The sequence below is a fragment of the Ambystoma mexicanum genome, chromosome 6q (genome assembly GCF_040938575.1).
Source record: "Ambystoma mexicanum isolate Mex_15411 chromosome 6q, UKY_AmexF1_1, whole genome shotgun sequence".
NCBI lineage: Eukaryota > Metazoa > Chordata > Amphibia > Caudata > Ambystomatidae > Ambystoma > Ambystoma mexicanum.
Genome location: NC_090937.1, coordinates 1603631645 through 1603656087, shown reverse-complemented (window position 1 = coordinate 1603656087; position 24443 = coordinate 1603631645). Strand labels below are relative to the sequence as shown.

Here is a 24443-nt window from a genome sequence, read left to right as displayed (position 1 = left end):
AATGGGTCGGGGGAGTTGGGGGCCTACTATACCAAGTATAGGGGGAAGCAAAGGAAATCCGGCAAGCAAGCGCCACACGTACAGAATGAGGTCACTATTGTGTACAAATACTTCTGTTGTTATGGAAATAAAACTGCGGCCAATTTTGCCAATTGAAATCTTGTGTCATGCCAATTCATGGGGGATAAAAACATTGTGTGCATGCGCAAAGATAATTGGGAGTAAAGGCAAATGGACGGCTGCAGGGGTTAATAACCAAACACCCAGAGGCTGTGTTTCCCTCCTCACATGCCAGCTCTCTATCTTTATTTCCTAGGACATTGTTTTCAGTTTATAGGCACTGCTTCCAGTGCCACCTAATAGCCTAAACTAAACATAGAAAGGTCTGAGTGGAATAGGGAACCGCACAGGCTGTGATGCAACTCTGGCCTCGGCTGCTTCTGTCTGCTCCTTAAAAATGAGCATTTCACTTTTCCGAGAAGGAAGCTGAAGAGAGGAGGAGGAGGGGACGCCACATATCGCCAGCTCCGCCATGTCCTGCTCAGGTAAACCCCTGGAACCCACTTTTTTTGATATGACACGATCGTGTCCTCTCTCGTGCCCCAACATTTCCAAAGCCGGGAAAAGAAGAGCACGATCTTATAGCGCTTTTCTTACCATTTTGCGTGTTTGTTGTTGTTAATGCAAAGTGAAACTTTTCACTCGCTCAAGGGCGCCCCCAAACAGGACGCCCGCTTTCCGTGGTCACCCTGAAGAATAGGGGGTTCTCTTTTCCACTGCTTCCCCTCGCATGGGAGATTAAAAAAAAACAGACAGCTAAAAAGGCAAGCCACACCGAGTATTTAACTGCTTTTCACTTGCCAATGCACTCCACCCCTACACCCGTGCCCGGGCCCCCCAGCCAGCCTAGCTGTCAAGAATTGTTAAATGCCATTACAGACCGTGTTTGTCATTTTCTAAATGAATGTTAGTTTACAGGCTGCAATCTCCTGCTCCCTCTGCCCCACGCCCTCCACTCCCATGCAGAAGCCCCCACCCTTTCTTACATGCGTTTGGACAACCGCTCCTCGCGCTATTATATGTGTGCCCACCGATCGCACACACGTGTGTCATGTGTGCACGTGCCGTGTCAATATTATTATTGTAATTAAAATCTGAGTCATATTGAAATTGGAGCACAATATTAGTTACATTGTGGAGCCAGGTTACAGCGATCATACATGTGCAGCAAGCAGCCCATGCTGGCAATATCCTACAGCACAGGGCTACTTCTCATGCTGAAGTAGACGCCCAGCATGGCTTGTTAGATATGCGGCACTCAGCCTAGAGGTTTACGACATGCCTTTGACATGCACATAGCAACAGTCAGGGTCAGACAGAGGTAGACCATGGGACCAGGCACGCATTAAGGAGGGGCCTGCAATTGCAAATCGTTTTTCACTACCCTTTGCCGAGAACTATTTGAGTAGAACCTCGAGGGACATTTTCGGTAACTCGTAGCAAATAGTGCTGTTTAAAGCGTATTGTGTCAATATCGTTAGTCACAGCACAGTACTTTTAACACATCAAAGATCAGCGCTCCCGTTTCCCCTGGCCATACCCTGGGAAGTCTAGGCCCTCCTGTTTTTGCTTAGAATTCCGAGGTTTCTAGTTTCCCTAAATTTCAAATGGATAAGAAGAAAGTGCAACTCTCAGAAAGCGAGTAGGAAAAAAACAGCACTGGCTGGCCTTCTCGCCCCTCGACACGGGAACCTTGAGAGCTCCTACAGAGCGCCCCCCAAAAAAGTGTCTATTGCAGAAGTCCCAGCCAGGGGACAGTTGCTCTGACACCACTGCACAGGATCAAAAGGCACAGCTAAAAACATCATGCAACTTGAACTGGTAGAAAGTGACCCTTATTCCCTATGTATAAAGCAGGCCTGGGAAATTGAGTAAATAATTATAATGTGCTGTAGGCTTCATTAGCACCCTGGGTGGGGGCACGAGCCAATCGGGGAGCTCGGAACGTTCCAGGCCGCCTGATGGTGGAACCCCCACCAACCCTGTTTTTTTGTGGGGGTTTTTTCCCAGCCGCGCTCCTGTCACCTCCCGTCCAAGTCTGGCCACCATGGACATGGAAGAGGGACTTCATTCAGAGCCCTGCCTTCCAATTCCATGGCTGCCTTGTTGGTGTAGTATTTTGTCGAACGGGATGCCGTGAGGCATGCCATCCCGTTCACTGAGAGAAAATCCTTTCTGTTGTATTTTTTAATTTTTTAAACAATTCAATGATCTGCCCTTCCGTGGCTGGGCCCACCCAGTGGCTAATTATAATTGTTCTTTATGAAGCGCTTAATACCAATGAGTGGTTTCTAAGCGCAGAATCGGGGTTCGAACCTGTGTTGCACTGTGTTGTCTTGCTTCCAAGACGAACGTGTTGCCCTTGAGCTATCCTCGCTTGCTCCTTCGCTCTGGCCCTTAACTTGAGGGCCGGGCGTTACCCACGGGGTGGGCCCGCCACCTCGGGGCATTTCGCCTCATTAACGTGTTCACTCGGTTTGTACACGTTTCACAGAAAAACATAGTTTAAAAGATGCTTTAAAGTTCCAAAAAGATTCTTTACCAACCCACAATAATGAAGTTAAAATTCACTAAAGATAACTAAAAGTAACCGTAAGTGTTAGTCAGTTTTCCTAATTTCCAACTAAGGGCTTCATGACCATATCTGAGACAGTACAAACCTCCACTCTTAGTATAAGGTTGTACCACCTGAGAACATTTGGTAGCAGAGACAGAGCAGCCAGGCTTATTTTAGGAGGGAAATAGGGCTGTAGCTTGGTACAAAGAAATTGTAGTATACATATGGTCCAAAGAAACACTATTGTTAAAATAAATGGTTTATTTAAATACAAGTAGGCCAAGATAAATCTTTGGAAGTACTATATTATCATATAAACACAATTATAAAAACCAACTACATACTTATAGGATACTACCCAAAGTATAAACTTAATTAGATTACAATCAGCAGTAGAGATGAGTCAAACCTAGAACACATTTAGGATGACATTCAGCTATTCTTGGGGAGTAAAACCACAGTTAGTTACTTTTAGAATACCATAAGTAATTCAAGGGTAGCAGATCCTATTGGTCAGAATATCCGGGGAAGAGGTACCAGTGGTCTCGACCATGGTATACCTTGGAGTAACCTTAAACAACAGCATCCAAGATGGTCCAGGTATCGTCAGGCTTAGAAGTAAAGTTACGAATTTAGCTTCACAAGCATTGTTAATTAAGCGACGATATTGTTCCTTTTCCCTTCGTCCTCTGATAGATTTCTACAAACTGAAAGTTGTGCCAATTCTCACTTACGCGGCGGAGGCGAATTTCTTCATCAATTTAGATGTTTGGAAACTGTTGGAGGGCCTATTCTGGAAAAGAGTATTGGGCTTACCGACATCAATTCCAATGGAAAGTGTGCGTAAGGAACTGGGCCTATCCTCCCTTTACATATCCACGGTCTGGAAATCCTTGACACTCCTTGGCAAATGTCTGCATCCACAGGAAAGAAGCGGATTTGTGGAAATTAATGAAGCAATCAAAAGAAAACTGATTCCGGTTCTAACCAAGTGGCAATTAATCTGCTTAGAAATTCTGAATACCATAGCACTAAAACTAGACAATCTTATGTTAAATCCGCTTATGGTAAAGAGGAAACTCTTGGATTGGGATTGGACAGCCACCCTGGACAGGCTTAGTGTTTTGCCATCAATAACCCAAGGTATGGACGAGCACTATTGCAGAGGTACCGTTCACCCGTACTTGGATAAATTTGCCTCAAATACGGAAAGGCAGTGGTTCTTAAAATTCAGACTAAACCTTTTCCACACAAGAGAAGTCCTAGGGAGAAGAAACAAAAAAGAGGAAAAACCCAGTTTGCTGTGTCGCGGTTGTGGGCAAGAGGCTGAAACCTTACAGCATCTAGTGATAAACTGCGTTACCTTATCTAAGCCCTGAGAGAAATGGTTGGGGTCGCACCTTTCAAATTTAAGTACTTTAACCTTGCAGGACAGGTGGTTAATCCTGAGAAGGGGAGAAAAAGTATCTATGACCTTGGCTTTGTTGAATTTCGTGAGAGACATTTCTTCAATTCTGGACATTTAGTTATTCTACCTTAGCTGTACTGTTTTCTCCCCTATATATAACTGATGTAAATGTGTTTTTTTTTTTTTTTTTTAATTCTATTTTCTTACCTTCACAAAGCATTTAAAGTTTCCTTTGCTAACTAATTGATGCAATAAAATAAAAAAATAAAAGAATATACAGTGTTATTCAGTTACAGAATCACCTAATTCGACCAACACCTGTTACAAGTTTATCTTGCAAAATATGTAAATTTCTTATTTCCAGATGGATACAGTTACACACCAATGTTACTTTTTAGGACTAGTAAGTTCAAAGGGAGTAGCTTATCTAGTATTGGCTAGCGCCAGCAACAAGCACGGTCCAATGACCTGTTTTTCTTTGTTTTATTATTTTGCTTTATATATGCATTGCGTTTTATTTCCTTTTAATTCGCTCCGGAGATTGGCTCCGGGCTAATGTGCTTGACTGGGCACATCCTTCATGCACGCATGCTGCACTACTCGTAGCGGATACATTTTAAATCTTATTTTGGTTTCCCGTTGTTTGTGGATCTGTTTGGGCCACTTTCTCTCCTTGTAGCCGGCTAGTGGCAGAGGCTGCCTGCACTCAAGTTGCATCCCGAGGCTTGTGCTTGGTGATCGCAGTCTTTCTTTCCTTTCATCCACCAACGCACCACCTGGGCAGTCTTTCCTCACTGCCTTTTAGGGTGAGGAGCGGACTGGCTCCCGTTATAACAATGGGAACTATAAAAGCAATGCATAGACAGTGCAACGGGCGTGCCTACTGTTAAGACGGACTTCTGAACTCTGACCTGGAGGGGCAGAGGTTCGGAAGGCCAACCTAGTTTCTTGGAACAGGGTAACCTCTGGACAAGCCAGACCAATCAGGGTAGCTATGGCAGGCGGTCAAGACTAAGTCTCAAGAGGGGTGAGGGTGACTGAAAGACCTCAATGAGCACACATAGCAAGGACACTTACAAATTACTCCAGACAGGTGTGCTATTAAAAATATAGACACATTTATTACAAGGCCTTTGTAACGTAGACCAAAGCAAAAAATCACAGTAACACTAGAGTAAACCAATATATCACAATAAATACAATATATATACAAGACCAGAGGGGTCTAAAGGAGTAGAAAGCACAAAATATGTTAACCACCTAGAAGGGGAGGAAAACAGGCAGTGCAAGTAATCGTTAGTGTCATGATCTCTGCTTCCAAAAGGTCAGGGTTTTCCCAACTCCCTTGGAAGCAGATCCATAACCCAGGTTCCGAGTGCCAACCAGTCCCAATTGGGACCTTTTGGACCCAGTCCTGGCGCCAGTGGCACCAGGCTCATAAATATGCCCAGTCCCAGCGCTGGAAGCGCCGGGCTCATAATGCTTGGGTGGACTTACCTGCAGCAGACCATGCTGCTTACTTGCCTGCCAGTTGAGCCTCTGATCCTCTTCTGTTTGGAACTACTTTTCCTGTTGGGTGGGGCTGGAGCCACTCCCTAGATTTAGAACACTGGAACTCTTCTGGAAGGCAGGAACTCTTTTCTTACCAGGAACTCTTTTCTTACTTAGGCGTGGCTGTGGAAGGAGACACCTAAGCACTACAGGAGGCTATTTAAACCACACCCGGTGGATGAATCTTGCTTTGCGTTATTCTGCACCCTCTGCAGCAGGACGCTCATCGTGTCTTCTGCATCCAGTCCTGGGCCTAAGGAAAAAGGCTTACCATCCTGAATCCAGTCTTCAGCAACACCTATAAAGACAAGAAAGAACAGGTTAGCATTCCGGCATCTGAAAGGCAAAGGCTTACCATCCTGAATCCAGTCTTCAGCAACACCTATAAAGACAAGAAAGAACAGGTTAGCATTCCGGCATCGGAAAGGCAAAGGCTTACCTACTCTTCGTGCGCTCCGGAGGTCTTCATACTGCATTCCGGCATCTGAAAGACAAAAGCTTACCAACTCTTCGCACGCTCCGGAGGCCTTCGGCGCTGCATCCGCATCTGAAAGACAAAACAAGGTGCGTTTAAAGACATTGGGGAACTTTAATACTCACGTGCCATTACTCCTTTCCACATCTAATCCAGTGGGTATTCCGGCACCCTGCAGCCGCTCCGAACTCGTACCTGCTAAATAAAAAGACAGTTAGAGCGCATCGTGAAGCAGGCAACAAGCGCTTACTCACGTGCTTCCAGGCGCTTCTATTCATCACACGGGCTCCATCTTCAACTCACTTCAGCCCGTCATCCGCCATCGCCGGAACCCTGCAAAACAAGAGACATCATTACTAAAGACTTTAAAAAGACATTTGAATGACTCGAAACTTACCGTTCGTGCAGTAAACGACGGACAGCAGTCCTCTGAAGTCAAGAGGCCTGCGCTACCTATCCAGTGAAGAAACTGGCTACAGCACCCTGCCCCGAGGCAGATGGAGAGCTCGGCATTCACTTACCTAAGGTGAGAGCGTTAACCTTTGGGGTCTACAGGAGAGGAGAAGAGGAAAGAGATAGGGACACCCCATATTTTCTATCTGCAGACATCTTACTCTACACGTCATGCATACAGTGCACAGAGGTCCAGCCCAAAGAGCCAACCGGGTGCTACACATCACCTTTGAAGATACGGTAGTCGCCCAGTCAAGACCGGCGCCTCTGCGAGAATCAGGTGAGCGTTACAGAACGCAAAGCCTACCGCAAAACTCTCGCCCAGGCGCTATGGAAACCTCGGATACTGACCCCCTAGCCCGGTTACTTGGGGAACTAAGGGCAGAAGTGCATGCAACTCGTCAGGAAACGAATGCTCTAAGAAGGGAACTAATTATTTCCAAGGAGAGAACAGACAATCTTGCTAGACAAGTGCTACAGTCACAAGCCGGACAGACCCCGTTACCCACATCAGGGGCAAATCTTCCTTCAACATCCTCTATGAATCCAGTGCAGATCAACCTACCTGGGAATGTACCTCTGGCTCCGCCCGAGCGATTTTCTGGTGACCCAAAGAGGTTTGCAGTATTTATCAATCAGTGCCGGTTGCACTTCTTATGCCGGCCAGCAGCCTTTCCAACTGATCAAGCTAAAGTAGCTTTTGTACTTTCGTACCTTAGTGGCAATGCGGCAGACTGGTCGATCCCTCTAGTTCATCAAGATGACCCGGTTCTCCATGATTTTCAAGCCTTTCAGCTTAGTATGGAAAAACTGTTCGCAAGACATTCACAGGGACAGGCCTTGGACAATGAGCTTCTTTCGTTGCGACAGGGTAATCAAGACCTTTTGGCTTATATTGCATCTTTCAATAGACTAATAGTGGAAACTCAATGGCCTGAGGACAAAAGGATTACGCTGTTTTATAGAGGTCTACGTGGAGAGCTCAAAGACGTTTTAGCCCAAGTAGTGAATCCCCCACAAGACTGTTCGGATTACATAGACTTGGTCGTTTAAATAGATCACAGGCTGCAGAACAGGAAGGCCGATTGTTCCAAGTTTGATGCTCGAGTATTTTCCAAACCGCCAACTCCTTCCAAAGGAGTAGACTCCGGGGAATCCATGCAAATAGGGGGTCTGAAAGGTCCTCTAACACAACGGGAGCGGGAAAGGAGGAAACAGTTGCAATTATGCCTATATTGCGGAAACTCAGGGCACTTTCTTCGAGACTGTCAGGTGAAACCTGCCAAGAAGGCAGTAGGAGCTGCAGTTACCAAAGTTACAAACTCTGAGCAGGGAAACGACCTCGCCCGACAAGAATAGAGGTCCTCTTGCCGAGCGTAAAAACCAGTTCCGTGACCTCGCATTTCGTGATACCTATGGTCCTCATTAGCCCTGATAATCCGGATCGATTACATGCAATTGAAGCTTACGTCGACAGCGGTGCCATCGGCAATTATGTGGATCATGAAATGGTTTTGAGGATGAATCTAACTCTTTGTCCCAAGGCTGTAAAGGACGTCATTACTACGGTGGATGGTACGGAGATAGCCTCCGGGCCAGTAACGCATACCACTCAAGAAGTGACGCTAGTAAGTCAAGATGGACACCATGAGAAGATCGTGTTCGATGTGATCAAGGCCCGTCAGTTTCAGATTATTCTAGGAATACCTTGGTTAGAGAAACACAATCCTCTGATCGATTGGCGAGCAAGAACGGTCCAGTTTCCAGAATGTGTCTCTACTTGTCACCCTCCACCTGGTGTTGCACTGGCCGCAATTTCTTCAGAGACTCCCCAGTTACCTCCCGAATACCAAGATGTTTTCCGGAAGGATCAGGCTAACTCTCTACCTCCTCATAGGTCTTATGACTGCCAGATAGACCTGATACCTGGATCTACTCCTCCTTGTAGTAGAATTTATGCCCTCACCGAGCCTGAGAACCTTCACCTTCGACAATACCTGGATCAATACCTGGCAAATGGGTTTATTCGTCCTTCCAAGTCCCCTGCTTCTTCAGCTTTGTTCTTCGTTCCAAAAAAGGAAGGAGACCTTAGAACTTGTATTGATTATCGCTCCCTGAACCAGATCACCGTTAAGAATAGATATCCGTTACCTTTGATCCCTGAACTCCTGGACCAAGTCAGAAAAGCATGCATAAATACAAAGCTGGATCTTAGAGGAGCTTACCACTTGGTACGAGTAAAAGAGGGCGATGAATGGAAGACGGCCTTCCGCACCAAGTATGGGCTATTTGAATATCAGGTCATGCCCTTCGGACTTTGCAATGCCCCGGCCGCCTTTCAATATTTTATGAAAGATGTCCTCAGAGAGCTCATAGATGTATGTGTTGTTGTTTACATTGACAACATCCTCGTTTATTCTTCATCGGAATCTGAACATCGGAAACACGTGAAAATGGTCCTCGAAAGATTGCGTCAACACAAACTTTTCGCTAAGTTGGAAAAATGTGTTTTCAACGTGACTGAAGTTGAATTCTTGGGATTCATATTATCACCTGGCGGGGTGCGTATGGATTCAAAGAAGGTCGATGCAGTTCTCAAATGGCCATCACCATCCTCCGTAAAAGGTGTGCAAAGCATGTTAGGCTTCGCTAACTTTTACCGCAGGTTTATCCCCGAGTTCTCTCGAATAGTCCAGCCCATCACTGCCTTGTTAAAGAAAAACAAACGTTTTGAATGGTCTACCGAGGCGGAACAAGCTTTCCAGGATTTGAAGACTAAATTTATCTCTGCACCAATCTTAAAACACCCTCGCCCCGAACTCCCCTACATCGTGGAAACTGATGCTTCAAGCCTTGCCATGGGGGCAGTTCTATCACAAAAGGACCCGGTAACCAATCAGTTGCATCCCGTGGCATTTTGGTCCCGCAAATTCTCGCCTCCTGAAGTCAATTACACGATTACTGACAAGGAACTTCTGGCTATCAAGTCTGCCTTTAAGGCTTGGCGGCATTATCTGCTGGGGGCCCGACACACCGTTACTGTGATTACGGATCACCGAAACCTGCAATATTTGAAAACCGCAAAAGCCCAATCCTCTAGACAACTCCGTTGGGCATTATTCTTTGCCGAGTTTGACTTCATAATTACCTATCGACCAGGTACAAAGAACGGTAAAGCCGATGCCCTTTCTCGGATGGGAGTGGAAGAACACTTGATCAACCCTAAACCTGTACCAATCATTCCCGAACAAAGAATTCTGGGTGTAATCGCCACAGAATCCATAGAGGAAGTTAAGGATAAAGCCAGGCAACTTGTAACTCCAGCAGATATACAGAATTGGCATCTGCAGGGAAAGGACTTTGCAGTAAAGGACAACTTATTGTATTTCCAAGAACGATTATACCTACCCAGCACAGATTTACAGAAAAAAGTAATCTCTTGTTATCACGACTCTTTAATGGAAGGTCATCCCGGTATAGCCAAGACCTCAGAAAAGATCAAGCGCTACTTCTGGTGGCCGTCTTGGAAAAAAGATATCAGAGACTTTATAATGTCCTGTGGAGTATGCGCCCAAAACAAGAGTCAAAACGAAAGACCAGCAGGCCTCTTACGCCCTATTGACATCCCACCTCGCCCTTGGCATACGCTTTCTATGGACTTCATCACCGATCTACCTCCATGCTCCGGATACAATACGATTCTAGTAATCGTGGACTTATTCTCCAAGATGGCGCATTTCATTCCGCTCAAAGGCTTGCCAACAGCAGCAACTCTGGCCCGAGAATTTCTCGAAAACATCGTCCGACTGCACGGTTTTCCTTCGGTTCTAATTTCGGATCGAGGTAGTCAATTTATTTCTCATTTTTGGCGAAGTTGCTGTCGGTCGGCTCAAATTGATGTGAGACTATCGACCAGTCACCACCCTCAGACCGACGGACAAACCGAGAGGACCAATCAAACTCTGGAACAGTATTTACGCTGCATGCTGCAACAAACTGAAAAAACTTGGAAAGATATCCTTTGGATAGCCGAGTATGCCTACAATAACTCTGTCCACTCGGGAACTGGGAAAACCCCGTTTTTTCTTTTGTACGGCAGTCACCCTCGAACCTCGGAGTTGGATCCCCTCCAAGATCTTGAAACACCAGCAGTAGACTACCTGCATTCTACAATCACCCAAGCCTTTAAGGAAGCTGTTTCTCACCTTCAAAGGGCTAAAGAACAATACAAGAAAGGAGCAGATCAACATCGGAAGGAAGCCCCTCACTATCAAGTAGGGGATCAAGTCTGGTTATCCACCAAATATCTATCTCTAAAAGGGCCACGCACATTCAACCCAAGATACCTTGGTCCCTATTCCATCACTACCATAGTAAACCCAGTAGCGGTCAAGTTGGACTTGCCCCCGCACATGAAGATACATCCGGTCTTCCACGTCTCTCTATTAAAACCCGTGCAACCTCAAACCCGACTAACCAAATCTCCAAAACCTATCCTAGTGGATGGAGAACTCGAGTTTGAAGTCAAAAGCATTCTGGACTCCAAGATCTCCAAATCTAAACTATTCTACCTAATTGACTGGAAAGGCTACGGCCCCCAAGAGAGATCCTGGGAACCTGCTGAATATGTCCACGCTCCTCGCCTAATCAAAAGATTTCACCGAACATTTCCTGACAAGCCAAAACCCCCGGAGAAGCGCGGTTTGGGAGGGGCCTTGAGGGGGGGTACTGTCATGACCTCTGCTTCCAAAAGGTCAGGGTTTTCCCAACTCCCTTGGAAGCAGATCCATAACCCAGGTTCCGAGTGCCAACCAGTCCCAATTGGGACCTTTTGGACCCAGTCCTGGCGCCAGTGGCACCAGGCTCATAAATATGCCCAGTCCCAGCGCTGGAAGCGCCGGGCTCATAATGCTTGGGTGGACTTACCTGCAGCAGACCATGCTGCTTACTTGCCTGCCAGTTGAGCCTCTGATCCTCTTCTGTTTGGAACTACTTTTCCTGTTGGGTGGGGCTGGAGCCACTCCCTAGATTTAGAACACTGGAACTCTTCTGGAAGGCAGGAACTCTTTTCTTACCAGGAACTCTTTTCTTACTTAGGCGTGGCTGTGGAAGGAGACACCTAAGCACTACAGGAGGCTATTTAAACCACACCCGGTGGATGAATCTTGCTTTGCGTTATTCTGCACCCTCTGCAGCAGGACGCTCATCGTGTCTTCTGCATCCAGTCCTGGGCCTAAGGAAAAAGGCTTACCATCCTGAATCCAGTCTTCAGCAACACCTATAAAGACAAGAAAGAACAGGTTAGCATTCCGGCATCTGAAAGGCAAAGGCTTACCATCCTGAATCCAGTCTTCAGCAACACCTATAAAGACAAGAAAGAACAGGTTAGCATTCCGGCATCGGAAAGGCAAAGGCTTACCTACTCTTCGTGCGCTCCGGAGGTCTTCATACTGCATTCCGGCATCTGAAAGACAAAAGCTTACCAACTCTTCGCACGCTCCGGAGGCCTTCGGCGCTGCATCCGCATCTGAAAGACAAAACAAGGTGCGTTTAAAGACATTGGGGAACTTTAATACTCACGTGCCATTACTCCTTTCCACATCTAATCCAGTGGGTATTCCGGCACCCTGCAGCCGCTCCGAACTCGTACCTGCAAAATAAAAAGACAGTTAGAGCGCATCGTGAAGCAGGCAACAAGCGCTTACTCACGTGCTTCCAGGCGCTTCTATTCATCACACGGGCTCTATCTTCAACTCACTTCAGCCCGTCATCCGCCATCGCCGGAACCCTGCAAAACAAGAGACATCATTACTAAAGACTTTAAAAAGACATTTGAATGACTCGAAACTTACCGTTCGTGCAGTAAACGACGGACAGCAGTCCTCTGAAGTCAAGAGGCCTGCGCTACCTATCCAGTGAAGAAACTGGCTACAGCACCCTGCCCCGAGGCAGATGGAGAGCTCGGCATTCACTTACCTAAGGTGAGAGCGTTAACCTTTGGGGTCTACAGGAGAGGAGAAGAGGAAAGAGATAGGGACACCCCAACAACCCCAGTTCATTAACCCCATATTTTCTATCTGCAGACATCTTACTCTACACGTCATGCATACAGTGCACAGAGGTCCAGCCCAAAGAGCCAACCGGGTGCTACACATCACCTTTGAAGATACGGTAGTCGCCCAGTCAAGACCGGCGCCTCTGCGAGAATCAGGTGAGCGTTACAGTTAGACCCAGTTCAACATCAAGAATAAACCTAACTAAGAGGCAGTCCAAGCCCTACGAAGAGAGGAGCCTTATGCTCAATAGTACATGCAAGCGCTTATGCCAATGGACAAAATAGGGTCTCTTCAAGGGTCTCTAGCGGCTCAAGAAGGTGGATGCGGCGATGAAGAACAAGTTCCCACTATTGCAGCAGGACCTCCACTTAAGAGGTTAAGAGTGCGGGATACAGTCGCTATTTTGCAATAGCTGTGGAAAGGAAAGGGGCCCTCAGGGGCCACTTTGTGCGTAAAAATGGGCTCCTGCGCTGGGGGCCTCCGGTTGGGGTAAGGACTACTCACCGGTCCCCGACGCAGGCAGACCCAGACTTCGGCAGTACAGTCCACTTCACTGGCAGGTTTGAATGCGACAATCAGGACGTCTCGACACCGTGTAGTTTCCGTGGTACAGCGGGGATTCCCAAACGGGACAGTGGCAATTTCTCCACTCCGGGTGGAGGAATCAGCCCAATTCCACTGCAGCAGGCTTCAGGGTCAAGGGGGTCACCAACGCAGCAAACTTGCACAGGTCGTTGCCACAGCAGGGCAACACGGTAACCACGTTTACTCCGGTCCGGGCGCACTCCTCTCACTTCAGACCTGGGAATGCCAAGTGTATGAAATTCGGTGTGAGGGTGCTGTGGACACAGAGCAAGCAGTATACCAAGTTTCGAGGGCCTCCTCAAAACCACGGCGATAACGGAGCAAACGTCCTGTGTAAGCTGGTCAGCCCACTGGTTGGCCCAGGGACACTTCCGAAGAGGCTTACTTGCAGGGTTTGTTGAAGGTGCTGAGAATAGTTGATCTCACTAATCCAATGGGTCGAAGCGTCTTTGCAGACCTTCTAGGACGATCAGATGCAGAGGGGTCCCACAGGACGACAGCGGGCTCAGGGTGCCAAACCTTCCAGCGGTTCCTCGACTCGGCTTCTGGTTGCAGGATACTCGGCTCCTTATCCTTTGTTCGTGTGAACTCAGGAGATCGACATGGTAGTGGTGTTTCCAGCTTCCTCTTATCCAAAGTTCCCTTCGCGCCAAAACGGAGAGGACCCAATGGGAGATCTGCTCACAAACACTCACTCCATACGTGGACCAATCACGGACCATAGTGGTCTCAGGCATTCAGGACACTCCAGACTCTCTGGCACCCAGGATGTGTATTGGGAACAGACATCCCAGCCCACATCCTGGAGGCGCACACCCAAGACATGGAGAAGCCCGCAAAAGCATTGGGTTGCGCGGGAAAGTGCATGCCCAAATAAGGACTGACCCGGGTCAACTCGTCCTGGGGAAAGTGAAGGGGCAAGATGGCCAAAAGACAGGACAAAGAACCTCGTGGCATGGCCATTTTGGAGCTAGGCCACCTATTCGTGCCAAACGCAGTAATTGCGGTTACAATGGCAAGAAAGGGTTAAAAATACATGAAAACAATAGCTGCCACCAGTCCTGTTCATGACACATCTGCACAGTTCATAAAAAGTCCAGCGAGTGTTTCTAGGGCCTTTGGAACGACTAGAGACCCAAGGGTGTGGTAAAGTAAGTTACATTGCACACTTGTTACATGTTGCACAAATGTTGCAACATGAGGAAAGGACTAAGGGAAACGTCTCCCAGTACTGACTGTTTTAAGGGCATGTCTGTTTCCCCATTAAAAGTGAGCAAAAGCCCAGAGGAGTGCAGCTGAAGGCTGTGCTTCTCTGGCAAAATTAAAACAGCAGCAAAAAGTTTGGGGGTTGACACATGGAGGGAAAATTACATACAATTATGAAATCTTTCCTAACACCTACTTAGGGCCAAAGTTAAGCCTGTATGGGTCACGGACGGGTGCAAGGGAGGGGCTGTACCCTTGAGGTATAATCGGGGATATGCTGTTTGCCTTATGCCCGGCACATCAGATTCTTCTGACAGGTATGTCTACATGTATCCCGTCCGTTGTAGCGGCCAAAAGCCAAAGCAATGGAGATTTGGTGGCCTTCGTGATTAATGCTCGCTCTATGGTCTCCCATGCCCTGTCTTTGTACAAGGTCCTGTTGGACACTCAACCTGACTTGGTCTTTGTGGCCGAGACCTGCTTAACTGAGGCATCGTCTCCTTCTTTTTCTCACGCCCTTCCTGATCAATATAGTATCATCCATTTTGACTGGGTTTCTGAGCACCTTGGGAGTGGGGTTTCAGTTATTTTTAAGTCGTCTCTGTTGATTTCCATGATTCCTTTGACCCATATGGTGCGTATGGAAGCACTTTTGGTGCATTTTACATTTTCGGCCTCCCATTCTTGGCGCTTTCTCATTGTGTATCGGCAGCCTGGTCCTTCTGCCTCATTTTTACACCCGTTCCTGGACTTGGTTGCAGCTCTCCAAGCTAAGTTTGTAAATCTTATGATTTTAGGTGATTTTAATTTTCGATTTAACAACCCCATGTCACTGGATCTGTCTCAATTACGTTGGGCTATGTTAGACTTAGAACTTGTTCAATTTGTTAATGATCCTACACATAGTCGAGGTGGTATTCTCGATCAAATCTTTGCCTCAGGTTTTAGTATCTCAGAGGTGCAGAGGAAACATGTACTAAAGACTGATCACAGTCTAATTTCTTTTAATATTTTGTGGCCCTCTGAGCGGTCGAAGGTGGTATCCTGGAGGCACAACTAGACAGTAGACCTCCATAGGCTGTCCTCTGAAATCGTGTCTCGGTGTAAGGCAGATGGCAATATGTATTTTTCCATATTGTCTGACATCCTATTGGATGTTGCGAATTATATGGCTCCTCTTAAAGAGACACCCTTCTGAGCCTTGGTTCACTGAGGCTCTGAAAGCTACCTGTCTGCTGGGGAGGCAGGTGGGAGCGTATGTGGCGCTGTGCAAATGGTGCAGCCGAGAATGCCTCCTTTTGTTGCCCTTAAAGAGTTTACCATCAGGATGTTATCTTGGCTAAATAAGCATACTTCACCTGTAAGGTGGAATCTGCTCTTAGTCAATTGAAGGAGCTTTTTTCCATGATTAAATCTTTTTCCTCGGCTTTACCATTCTCTTCCTCAGCACGTCCCTCTCTCACCTGGTGTGACTTGCTATCTGAATTCTTTAATACTGAAGTAGCTGATATTCGCGCCAACATCTCGGGGAATGAACAGGTGACTGCTACTACCACTGTGGGAGATAGTTTACCCACTGAGAGTAGCGGATGGATGAGAGTAGCGGATGGATTCAGTTTTCAGGGCTGCTGAAATTCTTCAGGCTGTAGAGTGCTTGAAGTCGGCTGCCCATTCTGACACAGTTCATCTGGCCATTTAAAAAAAGATTCTACCGGATATGATTCCTTGGGTCGTGGAGGCAGTAAGCTCCTCGTGCCAGGACGGCTGGGAGCTAAAACAGGCTACGGTGAACCCGCTCCTAAAAAAACCCTCACGGTGTTGACTAATTTCCATCCTATCTCACTGCTTCTCTATGAAGCTAATGCAGTCTCTAATAGCCCCCATGCTTTCTTCTTTTCTTGAGTCATCTTCATTTTTTGACCCCTTTCAGTCGGGCACTGAGAGTGTCGTAGTGTCTGTGGTCGATGACCTTACTATGTTAGTTGATCAGGGCGGTGTGGGAGCCCTGATATTATTAGATCCGTCAGCTGCATTTGACACAGTCAACCACGCCGTCCTGTTATCTCGCCTACAGGCAGCGGGCCTCTCGGGGCCTACCCTGAGCTGCTTTGTATCTTTTCTCACTGGTTCTATTTCTTGACCTCCTTTTCTTTCCTCTTTTTGGGTTCTATCCTGTGGGGTTCCCCAGGGATCGGTCTTGTCCCCTATGCGTTTTCAATATTTATAGTCCGCCTCTGATTCGCCTCATCCGTTCCTATGGTTTCCGCTGTTATTCTTATGCCGACGACACTAATATCCTTGTCTGTTTGGATCAGGATCCAGGTACAGTGTCCCTCGAATTTCAGGACTGTCTTTCGGCTGTAGGAAATTGGATGAGTGAGAATTGGCTGACGCTGAATGGGGACAAGACCAAAGTCTTGGTTGTGTGTTCTTCTCTGGTTGCTGCTGAATGGTCAGGTTCCTTCTGGCATTCTACTTTGGGTGATTGTCCCACGCCGGTGAAGGTGGTTAAGAATCTAGGGGTCCTATTATCATCTGATCTATCAATGTCACTGCAGGTTAGTGTGGTCTGTAAGACGGGTAATTTCTTTCTTAGGGTTCTGCGCTGTGTCTTGCCTTTTTTGTCTGAACATTTGCGGCCTTTATTGGTGTCCTCCCTGATTACTTGTCTGCTTGACTATTGTAATGCACTTTATCTGGCGCAACCTCTTGGGCTGGTGCACTGCCTACAGTTTTTGTATAACTTGGCGGCCGGGGTGGCCACCACGTCTCCTTATGAAGCTACTCCGGGCACTCCTCTGGCTTCCAGTGGCACAGAGGATTACATTCAAGGCTCTGTGTTTAGTACATCGTGCCTTTTTCAAACATGAACCTGAGTATCTGCTGGACAAGTTCTGCCCTATGTCCCTGGCAGACCACTGCGCTCAGGAGATGCTAACTTAGTGGCTGTACCAAGATGCACCGGGTTCGTGTAGGAGGGCAGGCTTTTTCATATGCTGCCAGTAGACTTGGAATGGGCGGCCCTCTGGCCTTCGAGCCATGGCAAATCATTTCCAATTCAGGAATTCAGGAAAGCCCTGAAAACGTTGCTATTCTAGTGTCACTGTAGCGTTCTGTTCTGTCCTCAGTCTTCGCACCAAGAACCCTTTGGGTGCTAGTGTACGCTAAAAATGGTCCTAACATAACATAACATAACAATGACAGTTCAACTGCTTCTATAGTAGTGGCTTGCACCGGCAATGAACCAAGTCAAGTGATCGTTCAGTTATAAGGGATTGTTACATAAACGTTTACACTATGTTATGACTCACTAGCGGCTCGGGCTCCGGACTGCTTCCTGTTGAACTACCAACGGATCCGATCACCGGGCAGCAGCGTCTCCTCACAAGAGAAAGACCTTTCTATTAATGCACCCCTCTATTAGTCCTATAGCAATAACAGGGGGGTTAATTAAATGAAGGAGCAAGTAGAAGAACCAATACCATCTGGTGTACGCCAGCTTGAAATAAACGGAATACTGGAAGCAGGCAAGAAAAACCAGAGGAGTGTATTAGAACATACCTTTCTGTCTTGGGGCGCAGGTCCCAGCAACTGTCTGTTGGTGTAGGTAGTTTTTAGTAGAATGGCCACTATAAAAGGGAACAGGGGAAATAGTAAGGAACTACACTAAAACAGATTCAGAAAATGAGGTGTCAGGAGTGGATACTCTTACCTATCTGCGGGAGAGGAAGGCCGGAGTCAAAGGAAGTCCCATGTAATCCAGGATGGGAGCAAAGGAAAAACGAAAGCAAGTGAAGGAAGTTAGTGGTGTTAGTGGGACCTGAATTCCTGGGCGGCACAAGGGTGCTCTAACTGCCAGGTTGGTGCACGTATAACCAGCAGAGCGTCTCCTAGTTTGGTGCACTGAAGGCTCCCTTTGGAATCGGGAAGAAATCTGAAAGCAGACTGTGTTTCAGAAATGGGTTGGCAGTGTGCGGGCAACAGAAATACACAACTTCAGGATGAGGCAATCTGTAATTCCGTAGCAGGTAATTGGCAGTGAGCGGGCAGAAAAAGGAACCAAACGACAGGAATAATGAGGTCCGTAGTCTGTAGCAGATACTCGGCAACGAGTAGGCAGCAGAAGTACAATAAGTTAGTGTTAGGGAGAATTCTCAATAAATGGCTGATTCCCCTTACCTAAAGAGTCCCTCAGCAGCTTTGCTGGGTTTCTGGGGTTTATTTTTTTCACCTGGTAAGAGTGTGAGCCTTTTTCTCACTCTTACATGAGTTTTGCTGTGTGTATTTTTACTGTTTGTTTCATCTTGTGCACAAGAGCCTCACCTAGTGCACCACTTTTGTGTGTGTGTGTGTTACACAGCACCTTCAGTGCAGTGACACAGGGTTGTCTTTGAGACTTCCCTCTGACTCCATTTTTCTGGGGCTGACTACTGTCCGCCAGGAACAGGTAAAGTTGCCATTAACTTTATATAGTCACTTTAAATTACAGACCCAGTACACCCCATCTTACATGGAGTACTGGAAAGGGTTAACTCTTATCCCTTTTTGTCTGTGCCTCTTGGAGCCTTGTTTCGCTCCCTTAAGACTTGGCTGGTGGCAGTGGTATCTACTCAAACTTTTCCACCGCGATTATATTATATAAACGTGGTATTGTTTTAGGCTAATTATAGTAGCCTCGAACATAAACACGCTTGACGAAATATATTTTATTTTGGTTCCGGCTGGGTTTATTCAGCATTTCTTTTTGTTAAAGTCTTTCTCGTGTTTTACTCTACGCGCCAAACCGGGGATGATTCCTTTGTTCGCTGTCTTTTCGCGGGCTTCTGCACAGAAGCCCTTCTTAAGGCGCCTGATAGTCTAGAGGGGCAGGATGTGACGGAGGGATCTTTGGACCCCTGCCATGGGTTGTCTTGGCAACCCAAGTCGCACTCTTGTCTGATTGGCTAAGGGGACTGGCCTTGCCAGGCCAGCCACCCTGCTGTGTGATTGACAACCAGGCTGTATGAATGGGGGAAAACTGCATAAAAAGCCGGTCTCCGGGTCTGGAAGAGCAGAGTCGCCACTGGAATGAAACAACCAACGAGGAACTGGAAGAAGAGGACCCCTACCACGACTGAACTGCCCGGTGAAGCCCTGCTGCAGGTCCGAATCTCCGTTTTAAGGTACTGTGCAAATCAAGTTGTGCGTTTCGCTCAGCCGCGGTGAAAGTGGGCTTGTCCTGCTCTCCTCTTTTACCTAAACTTTCTACTGACCACCTTTGTCCAGAGTCTGTGCCACGAACTTTACCGCGATCTACATTGAACCTGTTATCTTGAGCAAAAGACTTTTGAATCATTGACATTGGCCCTAAGCCTTTTCTATCTGATTTTACCCTTGTAGTGACTCCTGTTCAGTTGCCCTGCTTACTTACCTGTTGGTTTGCCTATTTTCTTATAACTTTCTTTCCCTCCCTTTTAAATTGCTAGAGTGCCATTTTGCTCCCACTTCATTTTGTGAGCCTAACTTGTCTAGAGTTTAAGGGAAGTGGTGTGATGTATTTTGACTGTGATTCTTTATCTTGCTTATAATAGTAAAATGTTATACAACTGTAGAGTAAATAAATATATATTCTTTTACTTAGAAACCTTGAGTCAGTGTTTGCCTGAACCATAGTAATTGCTGTCCCTTGTGTAAACACTTGCACTGCTCACTTACTCTTGAGATAAGTCTGGCTGCTCCGCTACTGCTACCACTATAACTGTGTAGTACAGGCTTGTACCAAAGGTGAAATTGTACTGTCACTTGTAGTCTTAATTGTGTGTAGTGTTCCCAAAGGGTACTGCATGTAAGTCGGCCTAACAGGAGAATTCTCAGAAATTTGCTAATTCCTCTCTAACTTAGAGACCCCTTGCTCTTCTGCTGGACTCTAGGACTTTTTCACTTTTACTTGGAGAGATTGAGATCCGTTTTCTCACTCTCTCATGTATTCTAATGTGATTTTTGCTCTGTTTCTTTTGGTTTTTGGAGTCTGACAAACTCCATAGGCATCTTTTTGCATTGTGTCACACAGCACCTTTAGGGCAGTGACACAGGCAAGTCTTTCAGATTTCCCAAAGGTTTAAATGCCTTCTCTTGGATAAACTACTGTTTCCAAGAGCAGTAAAGTGAAATTGACTTTACTAGCATTTGTAACTTTCTAGACCCAGCACAAACTATCTTCCAATAGGGTGCTGGAGGGGTTACTTGGTATCCCCTTTAACTAGTTTCTCATGTAACATTTTTATGTTACCCTTTCCTCGATGAATGGCTGGTGGCAGTGGTTTACTCTTTACTACTGTGGTGTGCATTTACCACGGGCTGCGTTCTCAGCAGCATAAAGCACCCTTGGGTGCCATTTTTGTCAAAATGGCCCAGTCTTCTTTTTTCGCTATTTCTTTGTGGAAAGGTCCTTCTTGAGATTTACTGTGTGTGCCAAACCAGGTTTGGCCCCTTTGTTCATTTTGTCTTTGACGGGATTCACGAGTGAAGCCCGTCTCTGGCTCCAGGATGTCTGGTGGGGCAGAGAGTGCGGGGGTTGCCTGAAACTCCCTGTTCTTAATCTCCTAGAGGACAGGAATGCACTCTTAGGTGATTGGCCGGCTGGCTGTCCGGCAAGGACAGCCACTCTGCGGAGTGACCAACAGCTATGCTGGAATGAATGGTGAGGCTTTTTGGCTTGGAAGGCAGTCGACCACTGGACGAAGAAATCCGAAGAAGAACTTGGAAGAAACGCCTGCTGCAACTCCTGGACCGTTGGTTTGCCTGGTGAAGCCCTGCTGCTGTGCTGAAACTCCAAATCTGTGTCGACAGATAAGCCCCTGAAAGGACAACTTCTCCCTGAGTTGGTGGGACCAATCAAGTAAGCCACCTGGACATCCTCTCGAAGCTGGTTGCACTTCCACTGCAGTTACTGTTGGAACCGTAGAGCCAGGGAGAGGAACACCAGTTAGTGTGCGTTGCATTTAAGCTGACCAAGAGCTCCAGGAAGATCCTCCGGACTCCCAGGAAGCAGGACTGACCGAGCCTGAGCCACCTCAACACAGTGCTGACCCCACATGAAAGGAAAGCCCATCTCGACAGCCAGGAACCGCGGTGGTGCTATTTGCAGTAGACGCGAGGAGCTGAAACTCTGAAGTGTCACTTGTTTGAAGATTGTCAGTTACTGTCAGTGACCGTCCCATTGCAGTGCAGGAGTCCCCAGAAGCCTTCACTCTTGTCCCCACAACTGAGGCCCAGGAACACTAGGATCAGCAGAGCTGCACAGGAACAAAAGTCACCTGCTGCATTTTTCTTCTAACTTAAGGTACTGTAAAGTCTGAGAGAATTTACCTCTCACTGTAGAGCTGCTTGCATCGTCTACTACTCACAAGTCTTAACAGCTTGTGGCCCTACATTGATTCTTCATTTTCTTCAAAGACTTCTAAAACATTGTGCAAAGACTTTTCTTACTTACCTGCAAGAAGTGCTTCAGCTCACATAGACGTTTGCCCATTGACTTTGACTTCGCCTGTTTCACTGAATGACTCCTATGGAGAGGTCCTAAAGTATTTGCCTGCTTAAGAATATTTGTGATCTCTTGTTTGTTCTAATAACCTTTTCTTTGACATTCATCTCAGTACTATTCTAAATACCAACAGTAATATATCAATGTCCACAGTGTCCTAGCTACTAAAGTCACCTGAGGGTGTAGGAAGTGTATGTGTGACATCCCCAATGGGTGTTTGCTGATTATAAACTAAGAGTGTGTATTTTTGTTTTGTTTGTTTGTTTATTTTATTTATATAGTGCTCCGGACCCGGGAGTAAAAGGGCGCTTAGGACAGGTTACAAGGCACAGTACATGGTAATTAGCAGTGGTACATTAGCAAAGGTTATATCCAGTATATACAGACAATGGTAGTAAATGCATACAATAAAGACCTAGGTAAGGCATGTACAATATATACAGATTATGGCTAGGTCTAGCTTAAGGTTGGCTTTTTGTCAGTAGCCACCCAATGGCAAGTTTCCTGAAAGACTGGAAGGAATTGGACAATTTGATGTTCAGGGCCAGGGTGTTCCAGAGTTGGGAGCCGAGGACTGTAAAGCTCGAGCCTCCGGCTCTTTTAGAGATAACTTGGCACCGTGAGGCATAAAGTGTTGGAGGATCTAGTGGTTCTGATGGACGGTTTCATGGTGAATTTGTTAGTAAGGGAGGGAGGGGCTAGGTGGTTGAGGGCTTTGTAAGTGAGGCCGAGAGTCTTTAAATCAATTTTTTGTTGAATGGAGAGCCATTTGCATGTGATTCTGGTGGCGGAAATATGCTCCCGCCTAGGGATGTTAAGTGCTGCTCGTAGCGCATTGTTTTGAAGAACCTGGAGTTTATTGATTATAGATTGGTTGACACCTAGGTAGAGGCTGTTACAATAGTCTAGCTTAGATTGTATGAGAGCTCTAGCTAGCTTAAGGCAGCTATTAGTGGAAAGAAAGGGTCTGCAAGCTCTAAATATTTTCCCTGTATAGGCGGTGGCTGAGGCCGTCGAGTTGACTTGTTTAGTGAGGTTAATATTGGCATCAAGATAAAAGCTGAGTGTTTTCACATTTTTTGCCACAGGGATGGTGTTGCCATCGATGATGATATTGGAGTAGTCGGGGCTCAGTTTTTGTAAATTGTTGGGTGAACCGACAAGGAGCAGTTCAGTCTTCTCGTCATTCAGGCAGAGGCCATGTGTGGCCATCCAGGCCTGAATGACGGAGAAGATTTCATTGATCCTAGTGACATCATCATTATAATTGCCGGAGATGGTGAGGAGTATCTGGGTGTCATCCGCGTAGTTTGTCTAGGTGACACCCAGACGATCCAGTTTATCAAAGAGAGGCTTTGTGAAGACATTGAATAGGGTGGGGGAAACACAAGAGCCCTGTGGGACACCACAGGGGATGGGGTCTGCTGCTGCCACAGAGGAAAAGACCCTCCTGGTTCTGTTGGCCAAGAAGGATTGTATCCACGGGACAGCAGAGGAGGAGAAATGGGCAGCAGAGGAGAGGTGGTTACAGAGTATTTTATGGTCGACCAGGTCGAAGGCTGCTGGGAGATCTAGGAGGAGTAGGATGGCCGCCTTACCCTTATCTTTAATGTCATCAATCTGACTTTTGAGATCAACAAGGGCAGTTTCTGTTCCATGTTGAGGTCGAAAGCCAGATTGACGCAATCCAAGTAGTTGGTTGGACTCTAAGTAATTCTGAATTTGCAGGTAAGCAACTCTGTCAAGGATTTTTAACAGAAAGGGAACGGTGGTGATAGGCCTGTAATTAGTAGGAATGGCTGGGTCAAGGGTCTGTTTTTTTTAGAAGAGGGAGGACCCATGACTGTTTCAAATTGTTAGGTTCTAAGTTAGTGGAGAATGATAGGTTTATTAGCTTGGAGATGAATGGGGAGAGGTCTCTTGCTGCATCTTTTATAATCTGTGCGGGGCAACTGTCCCCTTTGCAGTTTGACGGTTTGAGAGAGGTTATGATTTTTTGCACTTCTAGTATGGTTACCTTTTTGAAGGTGAAGCCGTGGTTAGTGTTAGTGGTGGTGGGTGAGCTAGGGGTAGGGGGGTTACTACTGGAGAGTTGTAGTCTTTTGTTTTCAATTTTCGTTTGCAGGCCAGTGATTTTGTTCGCAAGGGCATCTTGAATGCTTGTGCACCATAATTGGTCTTTCACGGACGTGTCCGTCGATGGATTGGGGTTTTCTAGCTCCTTCAAGATGGTGAAGAGTTCTTTAGTACTGGAGCTTGCATTGTTTATTCTTACATTGTAGGCTTCCTATATTTAAAGGATTATTTCTTTTTTATAGAGGGAGGATGCGTTTGTGAGATTAGTTTTGTGTTCCTCTGATGGATTCATTTTCCATAGGGTTTCCATTTTGTTTCTTATTTCTTAATATTTTAAGTTCAGGTGTGACCCAAGAGTTAAGATGGGCTCTGGGTTTACCTTTACGTAATTTTAGTGGGGCAACAGTGTCAATTGCTTTGGTCATGGCGTCGCTGTAGATGTCTACTAGTAGGTTGAGGTCCGATGTGTCGGGGATCGTGTTTAGGACGGGTAG

General features: G+C 46.6%; 1 protein-coding gene across 1 annotated transcript in view; it reads left to right on the top strand.

The window, feature by feature from the left end:
- Positions 1-428: 428 nt before the first annotated feature.
- Positions 429-24443, top strand: part of LOC138516891 (tachylectin-2-like) — a 164025-nt gene continuing 140010 nt past the window's right edge. The window contains exon 1 of the mRNA XM_069632345.1: positions 429-545. Within this exon, the coding sequence (XP_069488446.1) occupies positions 533-545 (13 nt within the window). The 5' untranslated portion in view covers positions 429-532. The remainder of the gene's footprint in view (positions 546-24443) is intronic.